Source organism: Physella acuta, unplaced genomic scaffold (assembly GCF_028476545.2).
Source record: "Physella acuta isolate Inbredline_101_S28 unplaced genomic scaffold, ASM2847654v3 ptg000075l, whole genome shotgun sequence".
NCBI classification, from domain to species: Eukaryota; Metazoa; Mollusca; class Gastropoda; family Physidae; genus Physella; species Physella acuta.
The window spans coordinates 76,561-98,856 of NW_026731595.1; the positions used below are offsets into that span (position 1 = coordinate 76,561).

A 22,296-nucleotide genomic window follows, 5' to 3' on the forward strand; every position below is an offset into this window, starting at 1 on the left:
TTGATGAATTAAGGATTTCAGAGAATTAAGTTTAAAATAAGGAAAGGATATCTTCACCAATCATGGTAGACCTATTGTATAAGTTTAAAATAAGGAAAGGATATCTTCACCAATCATGGTAGACCTAGTGTAGAGTGCAACTAACTGACGAGCGAAAGGTTTACTATCTTCTTTAGAATAAATACTTTCTGTTTGCCGCACTATCCCAACCTGTCAATGATAAAATAGTCCTAAATGAATCCATTTGTTCCTGCACAAACAAGTGCTTATAGTCCTAACCCTAACCCAAACAAGTGCTTATAGTTCTAACCCTAACACAAACAAGTGCTTATAGTTCTAACCCAAACAAGTGCTTATAGTTCTAACCCTAACCCAAACAAGTGCTTATAGTCCTAACCTTAACCCAAACAAGTGCTTATAGTTCTAACCCTAACCCAAACAAGTGCTTATAGTTCTAACCCAAACAAGTGCTTATAGTCCTAACCTTAACCCAAACAAGTGCTTATAGTTCTAACCCAAACAAGTGCTTATAGTCCTAACCCAAACAAGTGCTTATAGTTCTAACCCTAACCCAAACAAGTGCTTATAGTTCTAACCCAAACAAGAGCTTATAGTCCTAACCCTAACACAAACAAGTGCTTATAGTCCTAACCTTAACCCAAACAAGTGCTTATAGTTCTAACCCAAACAAGTGCTTATAGTCCTAACCCTAACAAGTGCTTATAGTTCTAACCCTAACCCAAACAAGTGCTTATAGTTCTAACCCAAACAAGTGCTTATAGTCCTAACCCAAACAAGTGCTTATAGTCCTAACCCTAACCCAAACAAGTGCTTATAGTCCTAACCTTAACCCAAACAAGTGTTTATAGTCCTAACCCTAACAAGTGCTTATAGTCCTAACCTTAACCCAAACAAGTGTTTATAGTCCTAACCCTAACAAGTGCTTATAGTCCTAACCCAAACAAGTGCTTATAGTTCTAACCCAAACAAGTGCTTATAGTTCTAACCCAAACAAGTGCTTATAGTTCTAACCCAAACAAGTGCTTATAGTTCTAACCCTAACACACATAAGTGCTTATAGTCCTAACCCTAACACAAACAAGTGCTTATAGTCCTAACCCTAACCCTAACAAGTGCTTATAGTCCTAACCCTAACCCTAACAAGTGCTTATAGTCCTAACCCTAACACAAACAAGTGCTTATAGTCCTAACACAAACAAGTGCTTATAGTCCTAACCCTAACAAGTGCTTATAGTCCTAACCCTAACACAAACAAGTGCTTATAGTTCTAACCCAAACAAGTGCTTATAGTCCTAACCTTAACCCAAACAAGTGCTTATAGTCCTAACCCTAACCCAAACAAGTGCTTATAGTTCTAACCCAAACAAGTGCTTATAGTTCTAACCCTAACAAGTGCTTATAGTTCTAACCCTAACACACATAAGTGCTTATAGTCCTAACCCTAACCCAAACAAGTGCTTATAGTTCTAACCCAAACAAGTGCTTATAGTTCTAACCCTAACAAGTGCTTATAGTTCTAACCCTAACCCAAACAAGTGCTTATAGTTCTAACCCAAACAAGTGCTTATAGTTCTAACCCTAACAAGTGCTTATAGTCCTAACCCTAACCCAAACAAGTGCTTATAGTTCTAACCCAAACAAGTGCTTATAGTTCTAACCCTAACAAGTGCTTATAGTCCTAACCCTAACCCAAACAAGTGCTTATAGTCCTAACCTTAACCCAAACAAGTGCTTATAGTTCTAACCCAAACAAGTGCTTATAGTTCTAACCCTAACCCTAACAAGTGCTTATAGTCCTAACCCTAACCCTAACAAGTGCTTATAGTCCTAACCTTAACCCAAACAAGTGCTTATAGTTCTAACCCAAACAAGTGCTTATAGTCCTAACGATATCCCTAACAAGTGCTTATAGTTCTAACCCAAACAAGTGCTTATAGTTCTAACCCTAACCCAAACAAGTGCTTATAGTTCTAACCCAAACAAGTGCTTATAGTTCTAACCTTAACCCTAACAAGTGCTTATAGTCCTAACCCTAACCCTAACAAGTGCTTATAGTCCTAACCTTAACCCAAACAAGTGCTTATAGTTCTAACCCAAACAAGTGCTTATAGTCCTAACCCTAACCCTAACAAGTGCTTATAGTTCTAACCCAAACAAGTGCTTATAGTCCTAACCTTAACCCTAACAAGTGCTTATAGTCCTAACACAAACAAGTGCTTATAGTCCTAACACTAACAAGTGCTTATAGTCCTAACCCTTCCAGTCTTGAATAAAGTCAGAAACAATTTTCAACTCTATTGACAAAAATAAGCAAGAAAATATTTTTACTACAGCCACCATTCCTAACCCTAACCCTCATAGTATGCTATTAAAGTTACCAAGCCCACCACTCTACCATCTATAGCCAGCATCTACCATCTATAGCCAGCATCTACCATCTATAGCCACCATCTATAGCCAGCATCTACCATCTATAGCCAGCATCTACCATCTATAGCCAGCATCTATAGCCAGCATCTACCATCTATAGCCAGCATCTACCATCTATAGCCAGCATCTACCATCTATAGCCAGCATCTACCATCTATAGCCAGCATCTACCATCTATAGCCAGCATCTACCATCTATAGCCAGCATCTATAGCCAGCATCTACCATCTATAGCCAGCATCTATAGCCAGCATCTACCATCTATAGCCACCATCTACCATCTATAGCCAGCATCTACCATCTATAGCCAGCATCTACCATCTATAGCCAGCATCTACCATCTATAGCCAGCATCTACCATCTATAGCCAGCATCTACCATCTATAGCCAGCATCTATAGCCAGCATCTACCATCTATAGCCAGCATCTACCATCTATAGCCACCACTCTACCATCTATAGCCAGCATCTACCATCTATAGCCACCATCTACCATCTATAGCCAGCATCTACCATCTATAGCCAGCATCTACCATCTATAGCCAGCATCTACCATCTATAGCCAGCATCTACCATCTATAGCCAGCATCTACCATCTATAGCCAGCATCTATAGCCAGCATCTACCATCTATAGCCAGCATCTACCATCTATAGCCAGCATCTATAGCCAGCATCTACCATCTATAGCCAGCATCTACCATCTATAGCCACCACTCTACCATCTATAGCCAGCATCTACCATCTATAGCCACCATCTACCATCTATAGCCACCATCTACCATCTATAGCCAGCATCTACCATCTATAGCCAGCATCTACCATCTATAGCCAGCATCTACCATCTATAGCCACCACTCTACCATCTATAGCCAGCATCTACCATCTATAGCCACCACTCTACCATCTATAGCCAGCATCTACCATCTATAGCCACCACTCTACCATCTATAGCCAGCATCTACCATCTATAGCCAGCATCTACCATCTATAGCCACCACTCTACCATCTATAGCCAGCATCTACCATCTATAGCCAGCATCTACCATCTATAGCCACCACACTACCATCTATAGCCAGCATCTACCATCTATAGCCAGCATCTACCATCTACAGCCAGCATCTATAGCCAGCATCTACCATCTATAGCCAGCATCTATAGCCACCATCTACCATCTATAGCCAGCATCTACCATCTATAGCCACCATCTACCATCTATAGCCAGCATCTATAGCCAGCATCTACCATCTATAGCCAGCATCTACCATCTATAGCCAGCATCTACCATCTACAGCCAGCATCTACCATCTATAGCCAGCATCTATAGCCAGCATCTACCATCTATAGCCAGCATCTACCATCTATAGCCACCACTCTACCATCTATAGCCAGCATCTACCATCTATAGCCAGCATCTACCATCTATAGCCACCACTCTACCATCTATAGCCAGCATCTACCATCTATAGCCAGCATCTACCATCTATAGCCACCACTCTACCATCTATAGCCAGCATCTACCATCTATAGCCAGCATCTACCATCTATAGCCACCACACTACCATCTATAGCCAGCATCTACCATCTATAGCCAGCATCTACCATCTACAGCCAGCATCTATAGCCAGCATCTACCATCTATAGCCAGCATCTATAGCCACCATCTACCATCTATAGCCAGCATCTACCATCTATAGCCACCATCTACCATCTATAGCCAGCATCTATAGCCAGCATCTACCATCTATAGCCACCATCTACCATCTATAGCCAGCATCTACCATCTATAGCCAGCATCTACCATCTATAGCCAGCATCTATAGCCAGCATCTACCATCTATAGCCAGCATCTACCATCTACAGCCAGCATCTACCATCTATAGCCAGCATCTATAGCCAGCATCTACCATCTATAGCCACCATCTACCATCTATAGCCACCATCTACCATCTATAGCCAGCATCTACCATCTATAGCCAGCATCTACCATGTATAGCCACCATCTATAGCCAGCTTCTATAGCCAGCATCTACCATCTATAGCCACCATCTACCATCTATAGCCACCATCTATAGCCACCATCTACCATCTATAGCCACCATCTACCATCTATAGCCAGCATCTACCATCTATAGCCAGCATCTACCATGTATAGCCACCATCTATAGCCAGCATCTATAGCCAGCATCTACCATCTATAGCCAGCATCTACCATCTATAGCCAGCATCTACCATCTATAGCCACCATCTACCATCTATAGCCAGCATCTACCATCTATAGCCAGCATCTACCATCTATAGCCAGCATCTATAGCCAGCATCTACCATCTATAGCCAGCATCTACCATCTATAGCCAGCATCTACCATCTATAGCCAGCATCTACCATCTATAGCCAGCATCTACCATCTATAGCCACCATCTACCATCTATAGCCAGCATCTATAGCCAGCATCTACCATCTATAGCCAGCATCTACCATCTATAGCCACCATCTACCATCTATAGCCAGCATCTACCATCTATAGCCACCATCTATAGCCAGCATCTACCATCTATAGCCAGCATCTACCATCTATAGCCAGCATCTACCATCTATAGCCAGCATCTACCATCTATAGCCACCATCTATAGCCGGCATCTACCATCTATAGCCAGCATCTATAGCAAGCATCTACCATCTATAGCCAGCATCTACCATCTATAGCCACCATCTATAGCCGGCATCTACCATCTATAGCCGGCATCTACCATCTATAGCCAGCATTTACCATCTATAGCCAGCATCTACCATCTATAGCCAGCATCTACCATCTATAGCCAGCATCTACCATCTATAGCCAGCATCTACCATCTATAGCCACCATCTACCATCTATAGCCAGCATCTACCATCTATAGCCAGCATCTACCATCTATAGCCAGCATCTACCATCTATAGCCAGCATCTACCATCTATAGCCAGCATCTATAGCCAGCATCTACCATCTATAGCCAGCATCTACCATCTATAACCAGCATCTACCATCTATAGCCAGCATCTATAGCCAGCATCTACCATCTATAGCCAGCATCTACCATCTATAGCCAGCATCTACCATCTATAGCCAGCATCTACCATCTATAGCCAGCATCTACCATCTATAGCCAGCATCTACCATCTATAGCCAGCATCTATAGCCAGCATCTACCATCTATAACCAGCATCTACCATCTATAGCCAGCATCTACCATCTATAGCCAGCATCTACCATCTATAGCCAGCATCTACCATCTATAGCCAGCATCTACCATCTATAGCCACCATCTATAGCCAGCATCTACCATCTATAGCCAGCATCTACCATCTATAGCCAGCACTCTACCTTATAGCCAGCATCTACCATCCTGTTGATATGGGCCTGTAAACGATGGACTGGAATACTTGCAGTCAGAAGTTTTTTACTTGAGTTACAGAAAATCTTCAACACATCGGCTGCAATCTGAATAAGTTATGACAACATAGTGTAGTTTAAGGGTTTAAATATACAAAATAGTGTACCAATCCTGCATGTTGCTGTGATCTCAAAGAAAAGAAATTTAAGGACACTCATTATAACATTCAATTGTTACCAATAATGTGTTTTTAGATATGTAACTTCCTGTGATGCAGTCTTGGGTAACTGTGATGTTGTTCTACACTAGAGTGACCCAACATTTTATAAGGGTATCATCAGCCCTTTAACAAATCATGTATTTTTAGGTGCGTGACATGTTTTTTTTTTCTATCCTTGATAGATCTGGCGCCCCGGGCCTTCCCATGAGCGCTATAGCGCCTACGTTTGGTTTAGTGAGCTCAATAGGCTATAAGATGGGGTATTATAGTCATTTACTTAGTTTAATCAGGCTGTTCAACCAGCGCGCGGGAGCGTGCAACATGGCACCCCGAGGTTATACAGTGAGAACTATGCGTTTATGTTTGCATTTAAGTTTGTGTTTACATTCTGCGTTTTTGTTTGCATGTAGGTTTGCGCTGTGTTTGTATTGTGTCTACGATTACGTATGCGTTTTTGTTTTCTTTTGTAATTGCATTAGTGTTGCATTTTTTTTGTTACTTTTGCATTTGTTTTTGTGTTATAGTTGGTTGTGGTTAGAGTTAATTAAAAAAGTAATACATTTCCTAAACCAGGGTAATGCCTGGTATATAAGTAAAGTAAAAGTAAAGAATCCTCTTTAGATCTAACCATCCATTGGGCAGATGAAGTGGAGTTCATATGTTTCTTTACCTCGCATATAAAGGAATGATGTGGTCAGCACTATGACCAGCAGCCTTTACTTTGCCTAACGTCAGTTAAGTACCCATCAGAGTTGAATGTACTCAGGGACGTTCTACTACCTTGAACCCGGATTTGAACTAGAAACTATCGGGTTAGCAGTCTAGCGCTCGAGCGCTAGGCCACGCTGTCCCATTAATGCCTGGTATATGCTGCATAATACACAGATAGGTTTTTCAAAGAGGCCAGTGCAGGGCCTGGCCGGCTAGTGTATGTATGTGAATGTATATATATATATATATATATATATATATATATATATATATATATATATATATATATATATATATATATATATATATAGGCCTACATTGTAAAAACACACAGACAGACATTCTTAGAGATGACACACATACAAAGCAAAAGTAAACTTGGTAGTACCTGGGCATCAGTCCCAAAAAATCTGTACTTGTAGCCACATTCTACAAATAGAACTGTGCTGGGATTTTCTCTTTTTATGGCTAAAAATTGCTGCTCTAATGGAGTATATGTGGATGGTAGAGTGTCAGATATAGAAGATGTGGATGGTAGAGTGTGGGATGTAGAAGATGTGGATGGTAGAGTGTGAGATGTAGAAGATGTGGATGGTAGAGTGTGAGATGTAGAAGATGTGGATGGTAGAGTGTGAGATGTAGAAGATGTGGATGGTAGAGTGTGAGATATAGAAGATGTGGATGGTAGAGTGTGAGATATAGAAGATGTGGATGGTAGAGTGTGAGATATAGAAGATGTGGATGGTAGAGTGTGAGATATAGAAGATGTGGATGGTAGAGTGTGGGATATAGAAGATGTGGATGGTAGAGTGTGAGATGTAGAAGATGTGGATGGTAGAGTGTGTGATATAGAAGATGTGGATGGTAGAGTGTGAGATATAGAAGATGTGGATGGTAGAGTGTGAGATATAGAAGATGTGGATGGTAGAGTGTGGGATATAGAAGATGCGGATGGTAGAGTGTCAGATATAGAAGATGTGGATGGTAGATAGTGAGATATAGAAGATGTGGATGGTAGAGTGTGGGATATAGAAGATGTGGATGGTAGAGTGTGAGATATAGAAGATGTGGATGGTAGAGTGTGAGATGTAGAAGATGTGGATGGTAGAGTGTCATTTAGCAAATGGCCAGAATAGATTGGAAGGTTGTATATCGCACAATCACTTGTGTGTGGGGCAGATAACAGGCCTGCGTGTGGGGCGGATAACTGGTTTGTGTGTGGGGCAGATAACAGGCCTGCGTGTGGGGCGGATAACTGGTTTGTGTGTGGGGCAGATAACAGGCCTGCGTGTGGGGCGGATAACTGGTTTGTGTGTGGGGCAGATAACAGGCCTGCGTGTGGGGCGGATAACTGGTTTGTGTGTGGGGCAGATAACAGGCCTGCGTGTGGGGCGGATAACTGGTTTGTGTGTGGGGCAGATAACAGGCCTGCGTGTGGGGCGGATAACTGGTTTGTGTGTGGGGTAGTGAAGCCAGACAATGTGTGTGTGCTGTCAGCAGGCGCAACTCTTCCAACACGTTGCATCTTGGTGTGTCTGGATAATTTCATCTTCTTCCTCTCAACTGGGACCTTGAAACAAAAATTATTTATTACTCAATGAACCATCTAAGACTAATTTCTAATGACATGCTTTACAGGTAAACCTTGCTGAATATTCCAGCATTTCTCAAGTGTTTAACAAGTTTCTAGCCCTTTGAAAAAAAAAGGGGGCCCGTTCTCAGTGATGGATTGCCAAACTTTTAGCTACAGTTTTGCACCTCGATGCAAGCTAAATCACAACTGCAAAGATACTAAATGTCTAAAACAATTTTATTTTATAATTAACCAACTTAAATTGTTTTATTATTACTTTATTAGTATACAGTATACTTTTGTTATGATTTGTAAAATTTAACTTAAACTTATTCAAGTTATTCTTGATTTACTTTTTAAAAATTGTGTTCGCTTGTGTTTTCTAGGAAACGAGCCGACCCACAGCGTATCATACGCCGCTATTTAGTTGTTTTATTTTCTACTTTTCAGTAATTCATAATTTGTGAATTCGACAGTACCAATGCTGCCACTGAAAATATTTGCTTTAAAACACTAACCCCCCCCCTCCCCTATACACCCAACCCTACACCCCCCCCCCCGTGAAAGCAGCCTCTTCTTAGTTATTTCTTAGTTACCTCCTGTAAGTTTAAAATCGAACTAAATTATCTGCCCCTAATAGAAACCCGACTCTACGACTCTACGATTTGTAAACATTTAGCTTTGTAAACATTTAGAGTGAACACCGCTCACCAGACAATGTGGGGGTGGGGTGGGGGTGGTAGTGATAGTGATAGAGAGAAAGAGAGGGGACTGCAAGGAGGCGCTTGCAGCTTGTTTTCTAACGGCTCCCAGAAGAGAATTATATATATATATACGAGCCGGCCCGCGGCATAACATACGCCGCTATTTAGTTGTTTCTAATTTTCAATAATTCATAATTTGTGAATTCGGCAGTACCAACGCTGCCACTGAAAATATTTCTTTAAAACACTATAAGTAGCTCGTTAAGGACCATAACCCCCTCCCCCCCCCCCCCCCCCCCCCACGTTTAAAATCGTTGGCTCTGCTTGTAAACATTTAGAGTGAACACAGCTCACTAAAACCATGTAGGGGTGGGGAGGTAGGGAGAGCGTTTGCAGCTTGTTTTCTAACGGCTCGAAGAAGAGAATTATATATATAGATAGATAACTCTGTTAAAATGAAATATAAATGGTTAATAAATTATTCCTAATAAAGTCCAAGGGTTAATCAAGATCTCATCTGACGTGTACTCCCGTTCTCTGCTGTTGGTCTTTGTGGCTGGATGTCTGCGTTCTTTGCTGTTGGTATTTGTGGCTGAATGTCTGGGTTCTTTGCTGTTGGTATTTGTGGCTGGATGTCTACGTTCTTTGCTGTTGGTATTTGTGGCTGGATGTCTACGTTCTTTGCTGTTGGTATTAGTGGCTGAATGTCTGGGTTCTTTGCTGTTGGTATTTGTGGCTGGATGTCTGCGTTCTTTGCTGTTGGTATTTGTGGCTGAATGTCTGGGTTCTTTGCTGTTGGTATTCGTGGCTGAATGCCTACGTTCTTTGCTGTTGGTATTTGTGGCTGGATGTCTACGTTCTTTGCTGTTGGTATTAGTGGCTGAATGTCTGGGTTCTTTGCTGTTGGTATTTGTGGCTGGATGTCTGGGTTCTTTGCTGTTGGTATTTGTGGCTGAATGTCTATGTTCTTTGCTGTTGGTATTTGTGGCTGGATGTCTGGGTTCTTTGCTGTTGGTATTTGTGGCTGAATGTCTGGGTTCTTTGCTGTTGGTATTTGTGGCTGGATGTCTGGGTTCTTTGCTGTTGGTATTTGTGGCTGGATGTCTGGGTTCTTTGCTGTTGGTATTTGTGGCTGGATGTCTGGGTTCTTTGCTGTTGGTATTTGTGGCTGAATGTCTATGTTCTTTGCTGTTGGTATTTGTGGCTGGATGTCTGGGTTCTCTGCTGTTGGTATTCGTGGCTGAATGTCTGGGTTCTTTGCTGTTGATATTAGTGGCTGAATGTCTGGGTTCTTTGCTGTTGGTATTAGTGGCTGAATGTCTGGGTTCTTTGCTGTTGGTATTAGTGGCTGAATGTCTGGGTTCTTTGCTGTTGGTATTAGTGGCTGAATGTCTGGGTTCTTTGCTGTTGGTATTAGTGGCTGAATGTCTGGGTTCTTTGCTGTTGGTATTAGTGGCTGAATGTCTGGGTTCTTTGCTGTTGGTATTTGTGGCTGAATGTCTGGGTTCTTTGCTGTTGGTATTTGTGGCTGAATGTCTGCCTCTAAGCAACCATAAAGCAATGTAGGGTCAAAACGTACGAGTGGTGGTCCAACTAATCTGATAAATAACAGTGAAAATACAATTGCTGTCATGAATGAACTTCTTGTTGGGGTGATGATAAGATTCATTTGCGAAAATCTTCTTTCGGTTTCACTTGAAGAAACTGGGATTGTACTGAGAGCAATTCGCAAAGGAATCTGTTTATCAGGAATGGTTTTTTTAATGAGATATTCATGAAATCTGTGTATCATTATTCTTTCGTTTAATTGCAATCTTGTTGACAAGTTTCTAATTTTTGTTTTACCAAATGTTGAGTGAGTACCAATGTTGTCCGGCCATTGCTTTGAATTGAGCACTCAACCCAATATGCCAACTCAGCATCTTGACTAGAAAGCAACCTTTGTTAATTGATTCTTGTAGTTTTTTGTATATAGTTTGTACATCAATTGGTGGATCACAGGTACAGTTTTTGGTGTGAAGTGAAGGGTTAGGGTTATCTACAGCAGTGGCCACAATAAGGGCCTGGAATAATTTGCCTTACTCAAAATTCTGTAGAACAGCCTGCACATTTTTTATCTGCTCTGGAGATGTCTATGTTGCGCTCTTGCAAATCCAAACTTAACTCTGACAATTCTAGGAATGCATCGCACATCAATCCGATGTCTTGACCAAATTGAGTAGAAGTAATCTTTCACTGCAAACCTTCATAACTGCATTGATCTTTTTTGTCTCTGATTGAGTCAAGTTTTGCTTCTTCAAAATGTTGTACAAAAATTTCATAATCTTCCCAAGCTGCTAAAATAGAACGGAAGCAGGATGCCATACATCGCGTGCTTAACATTCTTCCAATTTTTAACAACTCAGCCTCTAACAAACAAGCACATATTTGCAATTCTCTGCAATTTTTGAGTTCAGCACTGAATGCCTTAAATCTGTTGATCCCTGAAACTTGTTTTCCGACATCACCAACAGAGACTTCCAGTCTGTGTTTTACACAATACCAAACCAGAACCGTTGGAAACTTTTGTCTTGAGGCCACTTGTGGTTAGCACAATACCAAACCAGAACTGATGGAAACTTTTGTCTTGAGGCCACTTGTGGTTAGCACAATACCAAACCAGAACTGATGGAAACTTTTGTCTTGAGGCCACTTGTGGTTAGCACAATACCAAACCAGAACCGATGGAAACTTTTGTCTTGAGGCCACTTGTGGTTAGCACAATACCAAACCAGAACTGATGGAAACTTTTGTCTTAAGGCCACTTGTGGTTAGCACAATACCAAACCAGAACTGTTGGAAACTTTTGTCTTAAGGCCACTTGTGGTTAGCACAATACCAAACCAGAACCGTTGGAAACTTTTGTCTTGAGGCCACTTGTGGTTAGCACAATACCAAACCAGAACTGATGGAAACTTTTGTCTTGAGGCCACTTGTGGTTAGCACAATACCAAACCAGAACTGATGGAAACTTTTGTCTTGAGGCCACTTGTGGTTAGCACAATACCAAACCAGAACCGTTGGAAACTGTTGTCTTGAGGCCACTTGTGGTTAGCACAATACCAAACCAGAACTGATGGAAACTTTTGTCTTGAGGCCACTTGTGGTTAGCACAATACCAAACCAGAACCGTTGGAAACTTTTGTCTTGAGGCCACTTGTGGTTAGCACAATACCAAACCAGAACTGTTGGAAACTTTTGTCTTAAGGCCACTTGTGGTTAGCACAATACCAAACCAGAACTGTTGGAAACTTTTGTCTTAAGGCCACTTGTGGTTAGCACAATACCAAACCAGAACTGATGGAAACTTTTGTCTTGAGGCCACTTGTGGTTAGCACAATACCAAACCAGAACTGATGGAAACTTTTGTCTTAAGGCCACTTGTGGTTAGCACAATACCAAACCAGAACCGTTGGAAACTTTTGTCTTGAGGCCACTTGTGGTTAGCACAATACCAAACCAGAACTGTTGGAAACTTTTGTCTTAAGGCCACTTGTGGTTAGCACAATACCAAACCAGAACTGATGGAAACTTTTGTCTTAAGGCCACTTGTGGTTAGCACAATACCAAACCAGAACCGTTGGAAACTTTTGTCTTGAGGCCACTTGTGGTTAGCACAATACCAAACCAGAACTGTTGGAAACTTTTGTCTTGAGGCCACTTGTGGTTAGCACAATACCAAACCAGAACTGATGGAAACTTTTGTCTTGAGGCCACTTGTGGTTAGCACAATACCAAACCAGAACCGTTGGAAACTTTTGTCTTGAGGCCACTTGTGGTTAGCACAATACCAAACCAGAACTGATGGAAACTTTTGTCTTGAGGCCACTTGTGGTTAGCACAATACCAAACCAGAACCGTTGGAAACTTTTGTCTTGAGGCCACTTGTGGTTAGCACAATACCAAACCAGAACCGATGGAAACTTTTGTCTTGAGGCCACTTGTGGTTAGCACAATACCAAACCAGAACCGATGGAAACTTTTGTCTTGAGGCCACTTGTGGTTAGCACAATACAAAACCAGAACTGATGGAAACTTTTGTCTTGAGGCCACTTGTGGTTAGCACAATACCAAACCAGAACCGTTGGAAACTTTTGTCTTGAGGCCACTTGTGGTTAGCACAATACCAAACCAGAACCGATGGAAACTTTTGTCTTGAGGCCACTTGTGGTTAGCACAATACCAAACCAGAACCGATGGAAACTTTTGTCTTGAGGCCACTTGTGGTTAGCACAATACAAAACCAGAACCGTTGGAAACTTTTGTCTTGAGGCCACTTGTGGTTAGCACAATACCAAACCAGAACCGATGGAAACTTTTGTCTTGAGGCCACTTGTGGTAAGCACAATACCAAACCAGAACCGATGGAAACTTTTGTCTTGAGGCCACTTGTGGTTAGCACAATACCAAACCAGAACCGATGGAAACTTTTGTCTTGAGGCCACTTGTGGTTAGCACAATACAAAACCAGAACCGTTGGAAACTTTTGTCTTGAGGCCATTTGTGGTTAGCACAATACCAAACCAGAACCGATGGAAACTTTTGTCTTGAGGCCACTTGTGGTTAGCACAATACCAAACCAGAACTGTTGGAAACTTTTGTCTTGAGGCCACTTGTGGTTAGCACAATACCAAACCAGAACTGATGGAAACTTTTGTCTTGAGGCCACTTGTGGTTAGCACAATACCAAACCAGAACTGATGGAAACTTTTGTCTTGAGGCCACTTGTGGTTAGCACAATACCAAACCAGAACTGTTGGAAACTTTTGTCTTGAGGCCACTTGTGGTTAGCACAATACCAAACCAGAACTGTTGGAAACTTTTGTCTTGAGGCCACTTGTGGTTAGCACAATACCAAACCAGAACTGATGGAAACTTTTGTCTTGAGGCCACTTGTGGTTAGCACAATACCAAACCAGAACTGATGGAAACTTTTGTCTTAAGGCCACTTGTGGTTAGCACAATACCAAACCAGAACTGATGGAAACTTTTGTCTTGAGGCCACTTGTGGTTAGCACAATACAAAACCAGAACTGTTGGAAACTTTTGTCTTGAGGCCACTTGTGGTTAGCACAATACCAAACCAGAACTGATGGAAACTTTTGTCTTGAGGCCACTTGTGGTTAGCACAATACCAAACCAGAACCGATGGAAACTTTTGTCTTAAGGCCACTTGTGGTTAGCACAATACCAAACCAGAACCGATGGAAACTTTTGTCTTGAGGCCACTTGTGGTTAGCACAATACCAAACCAGAACTGATGGAAACTTTTGTCTTGAGGCCACTTGTGGTTAGCACAATACCAAACCAGAACTGATGGAAACTTTTGTCTTGAGGCCACTTGTGGTTAGCACAATACCAAACCAGAACCGATGGAAACTTTTGTCTTGAGGCCACTTTTGCTTCCAACCATCACAGCGCTCCATCACATGAAAGGGAAACCAAGCTCCTTCTTAGAAAGTCTTCTGTTAACCCATAGAAATGAAGGCAGTGTAGTAAAGAAGCAAAAACTCCATTTGCTGGTAAACTTTTGAGTTCTACCAAATCCAAGAATAAATTTACTGGTGAGGTCATTCCACTGTCAGCTAGACAAACACAAATATATACAATTAAAGTCGATTTTGGCTAAGCATAGTCGATTTGTTGATGATCAATAAAGTTTTACTGTTCAACCGTACAATTTCTTCGAACAATTTCTTTCATTTCACAACTGGTGATTCACTACATTTATTCAAGCAATGGTTGAATGAAGAATACGGCCCATCTCAACATCATTTAGTTCTTCAAAGTTCTTGCAAATCTATTTCAGAATGGAAATTATGAAATGATTGTTTTTCTTTGGCTACTTTAAAACAAACGTAGGTGCTACAGTGCTAACAGGAGATGAAAGAGGTGAATGAACCAGCCTACTTGTTTTTGTATGGGTATAAAAGGTCTGTGACAGTGTGCTTTGTTTACCTCATTTTCACTTTATCCACAATAGTGTGGTACAGACAAATTCATATGCGCACACACACACAATATTGGGTAATTGATAGAGGACGTAAAGTCAAAGACACTTTTTACCGTGATTTGTGATTGGGGGTGGGAGTGACATATATTATGACGGTGACAGGTCTTTAAAAATGCGATGGGGTTTGGCGGTGGGTTAAATTTCTATATCTCTTCATGTTATATAATTTGACCTTGATTTTTAATCTTCTGTTAGTAAAAATGTTCTATTTTTGAAAACTCACAAGTGTTTATTTTTTCTGTCTGCCTCTTGGTCTGATGGCCTTATGTGTTTTGGTCATATAGAATTCAAGCAGAGGAATACAAAGGCAACAACTGGCACCAGGCTAGCTGGCACATAGGGCACCCGTCAACAAAAGGTCAACAAAAGGTCAACGCAAAAAAAGTCACAGGAAAAAAAAACAGGAAAAAAGTCACAGTTTTTGCTAGGAAAAAAGTCACAGAAAAAAGTCACAATGGAATAATTTTATCAGAAAAAAGTCACAGAAATAAAGTCACAGAAAAAAAGTCACAAAAATCTTTTCAAAAACATTTTGATTTATTTGTTGAAAATAATAAAATTTTGTATGTTTATGTTGTGGGTTTTTTTTTTTTATAGCATATATTATTTATAGACGTTAAAAGCATTATGGTTTCTAACAATTGTAAGTAAAAATACTCTAAGATAATTTACACAACAATCTCAACTTTTGTTACGTATTTAGTTAAATAGGCGGTAGCAAAATTAATTATAAAAGAAATTTAGCCACATCATTGTGTTTTGCATATGTTTTGCCGTAGACTATTCTCTGGTCAGCCTCAGCTCAGTCGGCCTTGTGTGTTGTTGACGTTATGCGTCAATGACAGCCTTTGAACCTTGTCGGCTTTCTGTTTTGATCCTAAGTTTTGTTATGTTATGAGCGTGATAAATGTGGGCAGTAAAGGTGGTTGAACTAAACATAACTATTGTTGCCATGAGCTGAGGGCAGCAAGTCAGATGAACTTACCGTTTCACGGTAATTTAATGTTAGTATTTTAAAAAAACACGATGAAAACCGAGGACGTTGGAACATTCTATTAAATGCTATTAAAATTATGTTTAACATAATTACAATCTACATACTTCATACTAAATATGTTTAGATGAATTATAAAAATTACCATGCATATACAACTACACACATTACATTTAATTAATCCTAAGTTAATTTGCACTTTTATGAATATATAATTCATAAAAAAGTATTAACAAATCCCATGCAAATATAGGCTATATTTGTGACTTTTTTTCCTGTGACTTTTTTCCTACAATCAAACAAAATACTGTGTCCATTTTAAAGTTTTTCAGACATAAGCCATAATTTCCTCTCCAGTGTCAAATTTTGTTGCAATACTGACAGTTAGGGTAAGGGTTCAGTTATTTGCATCAGAGAAAACCAAGACAGTCAGTGACTAGGTCAACACAGGCAGGTCAGTGACTAGGTCAGGACAGGCAGGTCAGTGACTAGGTCAGGACAGGCAGGTCAGTGACTAGGTCAGGACAGGCGGGTCAGTGACTAGGTCAGGACAGGCAGGTCAGTGACTAGGTCAGGACAGGCAGGTCAGGACAGGCAGGTCAGTGACTAGGTCAGGATAGGCAGGTCAGTGACTAGGTCAGGACAGGCGGGTCAGTGACTAGGTCAGGACAGGCAGGTCAGTGACTAGGTCAGGATAGGCAGGTCAGTGACTAGATCAGGACAGGCGGGTCAGTGACTATGTCAGGACAGGCGGGTCAGTGACTAGGTCAGGACAGGCAGGTCATTGACTAGGTCAGGACAGGCAGGTCAGTGACTAGGTCAGGACAGGCAGGTCAGTGACTAGGTCAGGATAGGCAGGTCAGTGACTAGATCAGGACAGGCGGGTCAGTGACTATGTCAGGACAGGCGGGTCAGTGACTAGGTCAGGACAGGCAGGTCATTGACTAGGTCAGGACAGGCAGGTCAGTGACTAGGTCAGGACAGGCAGGTCAGTGACTAGGTCAGGACAGGCGGGTCAGTGACTAGGTTTGGACAGGCGGGTCAGTGACTAGGTCAGGACAGGCGGGTCAGTGACTAGGTCAGGACAGGCAGGTCAGTGACTAGGTCAGGACAGGCAGGTCAGTGACTAGGTCAGGACAGGCAGGTCAGTGACTAGGTCAGGACAGGCGGGTCAGTGACTAGGTCAGGACAGGCAGGTCAAAGACTAGTGCGTTGGCCAGAATAAAGATACAAAATCTAAAAGCAGCCCTCTGATGAATGTAACCATAACACAAAAAACGTAAAAAAAATTGCAATGGAACCTCATCTTCCATAGTTTTGGATTGTGTGGCATCTTGCAGCATCTCAGCTTTGTTTTGTAATTTAAAGAATTGAGATTTTGTAGCAAGTTTTTTTAAGTGCTCTCTCTTTGGTGCCATATCTGGTGATGAACAAACATTTAGAGTTTTAGTATGTAAAACAATATCAGTATGTAAAAAGTTATCAGCCGAGGCTACGCCAGGGTGACGATCTGTCTGGGATTCAAAGGGTCTATTCTAAATAGTAAATATCATCCAACAATTGTATTAAACTTTTGAGTAATAAATAAAGACTAGCAATGTTTTCATCAGATGCAACCAAGCTCATTTACTTAAGCAGCCATCTTGTTTAATTTTTTTTTGTTGTAAAATTATAGTTAGCGATTCAGGGGAAACCACTCTAACATACAGTTGGCCACTTTATACAGAAAATCCTGCTCGCAAAGACTGCTGTTTTAAGTTTAATTTCTGGCCTATATTAAATATTGATATATTTAGCCATTGATTTTGGTTTATTATTCAATTATCTCTAATATTTGACGCAAATATATCACTATTAAAGCCTTAACAATAAGGCAACTTTTTCGGACATTACTAGCCTCAGCCGATTTACGCACCTAAAACGATAGATGACACAAAACTTTAAATCAGTTGAGTTAAAATTAGATCTAGAATCTATATCTAGAATCTAGAGATCCTAAAGTAAAAATTAAATGAGTCACTGTTTGGTAATCTATCGTTTTAGGTACATAAAATCACCAGCAGCTAGTAATGTACAAAAAAGTTACCTCATTGTCAAGGCTTTAATAGAAGTATATTGTAATATATTTGTGTCAAATATGATAGTAAATGAATAATAAACCTAAATCAATGGCTAAATAGTAAATACTAAATATATCAATATGTATAGGCAAGAAATTAACTTTAAACAGCAGTGTTTGCGAGCAGGATTTGCTATATACTTAAATATACTATTATATACTATAAATCCTGCTTATATAGTATTTAAAAAGCGGCCATCTGTAAGTTAGAGTGGCTTCCCCTGAAATTTATAAAAAAAAATTTCAACAAGGTGGCTGCAACAGTAAATGAGCAATGTTGCATCTGTTGGAAACATCGCTAGTTTTCATTTATTACTGAAAATTTTTAATTCAATTGTTTAAAAACAGGTACATAAATGAAACAGGGAAACATTTTTGTATTTTTCAAAACATAAATCCTCCTCAAAACGTGAAATAATTATTAAAATTTAAGGAGTCACCTGTTTTTCACATTGATTATTGTAGTCGCGGGCGATTTTACGTACCTAACCCTAACCGTTAAAATAACTAATCAAAATCAGAGGCCAACCTATCAAAAAATCCTGCAATGAAATTTGAACAACGGTGTTTGAAACAAATGGATCTAGATATTCTAGATCTAGAGATTGGTTATAAATACTGAATACAACTTGTGTTACAAGGAGCGGCCATTTTTCAACATCAATATTAAAGATTAGTAGTTTCCCCTTGAACATTTTCTATTCACGTGTCTATTGTGTTGATTTTCGTTATTGAATGTGGTCATTGTGATTGATTATCTACTTTATTTTATTTATATGAAGACCTTGTTGAAATTGAATTGTTATGTAATTATAGTGAGAGATACAGCTATGATTTCTATATATTTAAACACAACGTAGTTTTCTGTAACAGCTTCGTTTGTTTCAACTTTCAATCCTTTTTTTTTTACTTCTCTGTGGTCGAGTTTTACTTTTACTCCTCCCCTCCACCAATCATTACAAAAAGCCAGCCACCTCAATGGGGCTAACCCCCCCCCCCCCCCTCGGAATGATGCCTGGAAGAAACTATGCCCTAGTATAGTCTTTTCGATGTTCCACTCCCTCTAAATACAAAATAATCTCAGTTCGTAGTTCGTAGAATAATTAGAACAGTGGTTCCCAAACTTTTTCGAGTGGCGACCCCCTTTTATAAAAAGTAAGCGACCCGCGACCCTCATAGAATTAAAAAGCCGAAATTAGTATGGAAATTAATAAGCACTAAAATAAGATTTTCTGGAAGACTTTCATTATGAATTACTCTTGATAACTGTTTTAATACCATGAGTAAAATTGCATACTATTTACTAAACATTCGCGGTTAATTTTTTTTTTTTTTAAAGTTTTTTTTTTGTTAATGCCAACCTATGTCAATATCATTATCTTAATTTTTTTAAATCGAAGAATAGTGTTGAAAATACATTCTCGAAAAGTCAATCAATTTTAGGTTTGGGTATGAATGGTGAATACTACACCGAAATTGTGTCTGAAGTTTTTCATTTTACGCGGAATCATTCTGTGAATCAAATAATAATAATCTTGTAATTCATCGGGAATGCTGGCAATATCAAGGGAAGAAGAGAATGGATAATGCGTCAATGCAGATTCTTCTTTTTTCAGCTCAGAGAAATAGCGCTGCAGTTCGTTTTCAAGAGATTCAAGATGCCCAGAAATCGCTTCTTTCAAAATTTTAATTATCTCACAATTAGATTCATCTACCACACTGCAGAGTTTCTCAAATTTACAATATTTCCAAGATTTATTTTCTTCGCCGATTTTGCAACTTTGATAAAAAATGTCCCGAAATTTTCATGGAAAGTGATAATATTCGTCCATTTTCCCCGAAGCTTCAGGTTAAGCTTATGTTGATGTTCGAACACATCTGCTAGATATGATACTCCCTCCAACCACTCTATTTCGTTTTTATACCAAAAGGTCTCGTTTTCTTTGCACTTCCAAGAACAATTTGATTTCAGATTTCAATTCAAAAACACGATTCACAACATTTCGTTTGACAGCCAGCGTACTGTAGTGTAGAAAAGCAGAACCTCGTGATCTATATTAATGTCTTTGCTCAGTTCTTTGTAGGCTCCAGATTTTACGTAATTTACGACTTATACTAGCAATGGAGTCTTGATGGCGATTGGTGAGGGTAGTGGTTAGGGAGCTAAATCTTTTCTGCTTTCTGAAAGCCCGATTTTGACCTAAACATAGATGGCGCACCATCCGTACAAACCCCCACAGCTGTTTCAACCCATTTTAATCATCCAGTTTTTAAAAAAAAACCTATTTATTTTCTCCATGCTATCTTCACAAAATAGCAACTCTTCTTTGCTATCATCTGAACGAATATAGACAAAGACCAGCAACTGCGAACACGAACTCACGTCTGTTGATTTATTAACTTGAAAAGCAAACAATGGTGAAAGCTTAATTTCAATGAAAGTGTGTTATTTAACATATACGGACATGTAAGAATTAACTTCACCATCTTCAACATGCAACGTTTGATGAGATTTTCTCCTATTGTGTTTTTTTTTTTTTTTTTGCTTGGTATTTTCTATCGCGACTTCATTTGATGCTTGCACTAATGCTGTGTTTCCGTAATGAAAACTTCCTGTTCGATCAAGTCTCTGACGTTTGCAACTAGCTTCATACCGACGAAAGAACTCCATATCTTTGTTGATGTGTTCCGAATGACTCGTCTCAAATGACGTTTTAGTTTTGAAGATTTCATAAACTCGTGACTGAGAACAACTTTGTACAGTACGCTTTGCTTGTTCTCTATTCCCTTTCCATTGATGTTAGTAAAGCCGAATTTCAAAAATTCTTCTAAATATTTATGTTTTGTTTCAAATTACTAAGATTTAGTATACCAGTTGGCGACACCCCCCCCCCCCAGAAAGCCCTTCGCGACCGCCAGTTTGGGAACCCACTGAATTAGAATCTATCTGTTGATCGTTTTTGTTTTATTTTCAAGAAATGTAAAACGTATGCTACGTCGCATAAAAGCGCATTTCTGAAACCCCACTGTTTCATCCCCCACAGCACATCGTCACCAAATCACGCCGGGGGGGGGGGGGGGGCGGAGGGGCCCAGGCCTCGGGCATCCATATCTTGGGGGTAGGGAAACAACGGGGTAAAATGGGTTTTTTTTTTTTGGAAGAAAATTAAAAATGTTCTTAGGTTTGACTATCTAGGCAGAATTATCAAATTCAACCAAATGTGTATATACAATTAACAAATGGCAATGATATAGTCATCGTACCGTCCGTGTCGTACAACGTTCAGGGAGAAAGGGGCATCGGTGAAGGGTAGTGGTATAGTAGTCATTGATATTCCCCTAATAATTGTATGCAGTCTTTCAATAGAGTATCTGATACTTATTTAGGTATAGTGTAGGTAGGGGCATCTTTTAGAGAATATATGCACATAACCATTTTTAAACACTTATGGTCATCCATTGAGTATTAAAGCCCATGATTATAATTTATACACTGTAGGGGCATCTTTAATGTAATTTTGCTTATATTCATCATAATACTTTTGAAGGGCATCCATACAGTAATTATGCCAGCATTCATTTTATATATCGTCAGGGCATCTTTAAAGTAATTTTACTTTTTGTATTTGCATTTGTATTTTTGAAGGGCACCCTTACAGCAATTATGCCCATATTCGTTTTATATATTATCGGGGGATATTTACTATGCTTATATACATTATATAATGTCTGTAGGGCATCCATACAGTAATTATGCACATGTTCGTTTTATATATTATCGTGGGATATTTATTATGCTTATATTCATTATAGAATGTCTGAAGGGCATCCATACAGTAATTATATGCCCATGTTCGTTTTATATATTATCGGAGCATCTTTATTATGTTTCTATTCATTGCATAATGTTTGCAGGGCTTCCATACAATAATTATGCCCATATTCATTTTGATGGACGTAACGGCATTCGTAGAGTGATTAAGCACATATTCTATTGTTGTTTTTTATTGTAATGATATTCTTTATAATATTCATGACCATATAGCTTTTTGTTTTTAAATATTGTTGGGATTAAATACAAACTTTAAAGTCCGTACTGTTT

The 22,296-nt window shown here is 39.7% G+C and overlaps 1 protein-coding gene across 2 annotated transcripts; it reads right to left on the bottom strand.

The window, feature by feature from the left end:
* Positions 1-66: 66 nt before the first annotated feature.
* On the bottom strand, positions 67-18,849 carry LOC131953236 (uncharacterized protein DDB_G0271670). 2 transcript variants are annotated; one of them, XM_059316340.1, is made up of 5 exons: positions 18,724-18,849; positions 17,377-17,495; positions 7,141-8,322; positions 5,812-5,928; positions 67-210 (listed from the first exon to the last, which is right to left on the bottom strand). In XM_059316340.1, the coding sequence occupies exons 2-5, from the start codon at positions 17,491-17,493 to the stop codon at positions 85-87; spliced, it is 1,542 nt and encodes a 513-aa protein (XP_059172323.1). In that variant the 5' UTR covers positions 17,494-17,495; positions 18,724-18,849; the 3' UTR covers positions 67-84. The 2 variants fall into 2 exon arrangements, with proteins under 2 accessions (XP_059172323.1, XP_059172330.1); XM_059316347.1 differs by having other exon boundaries at positions 18,635-18,849.
* Between the last annotated feature and the right edge of the window lie 3,447 nt (positions 18,850-22,296).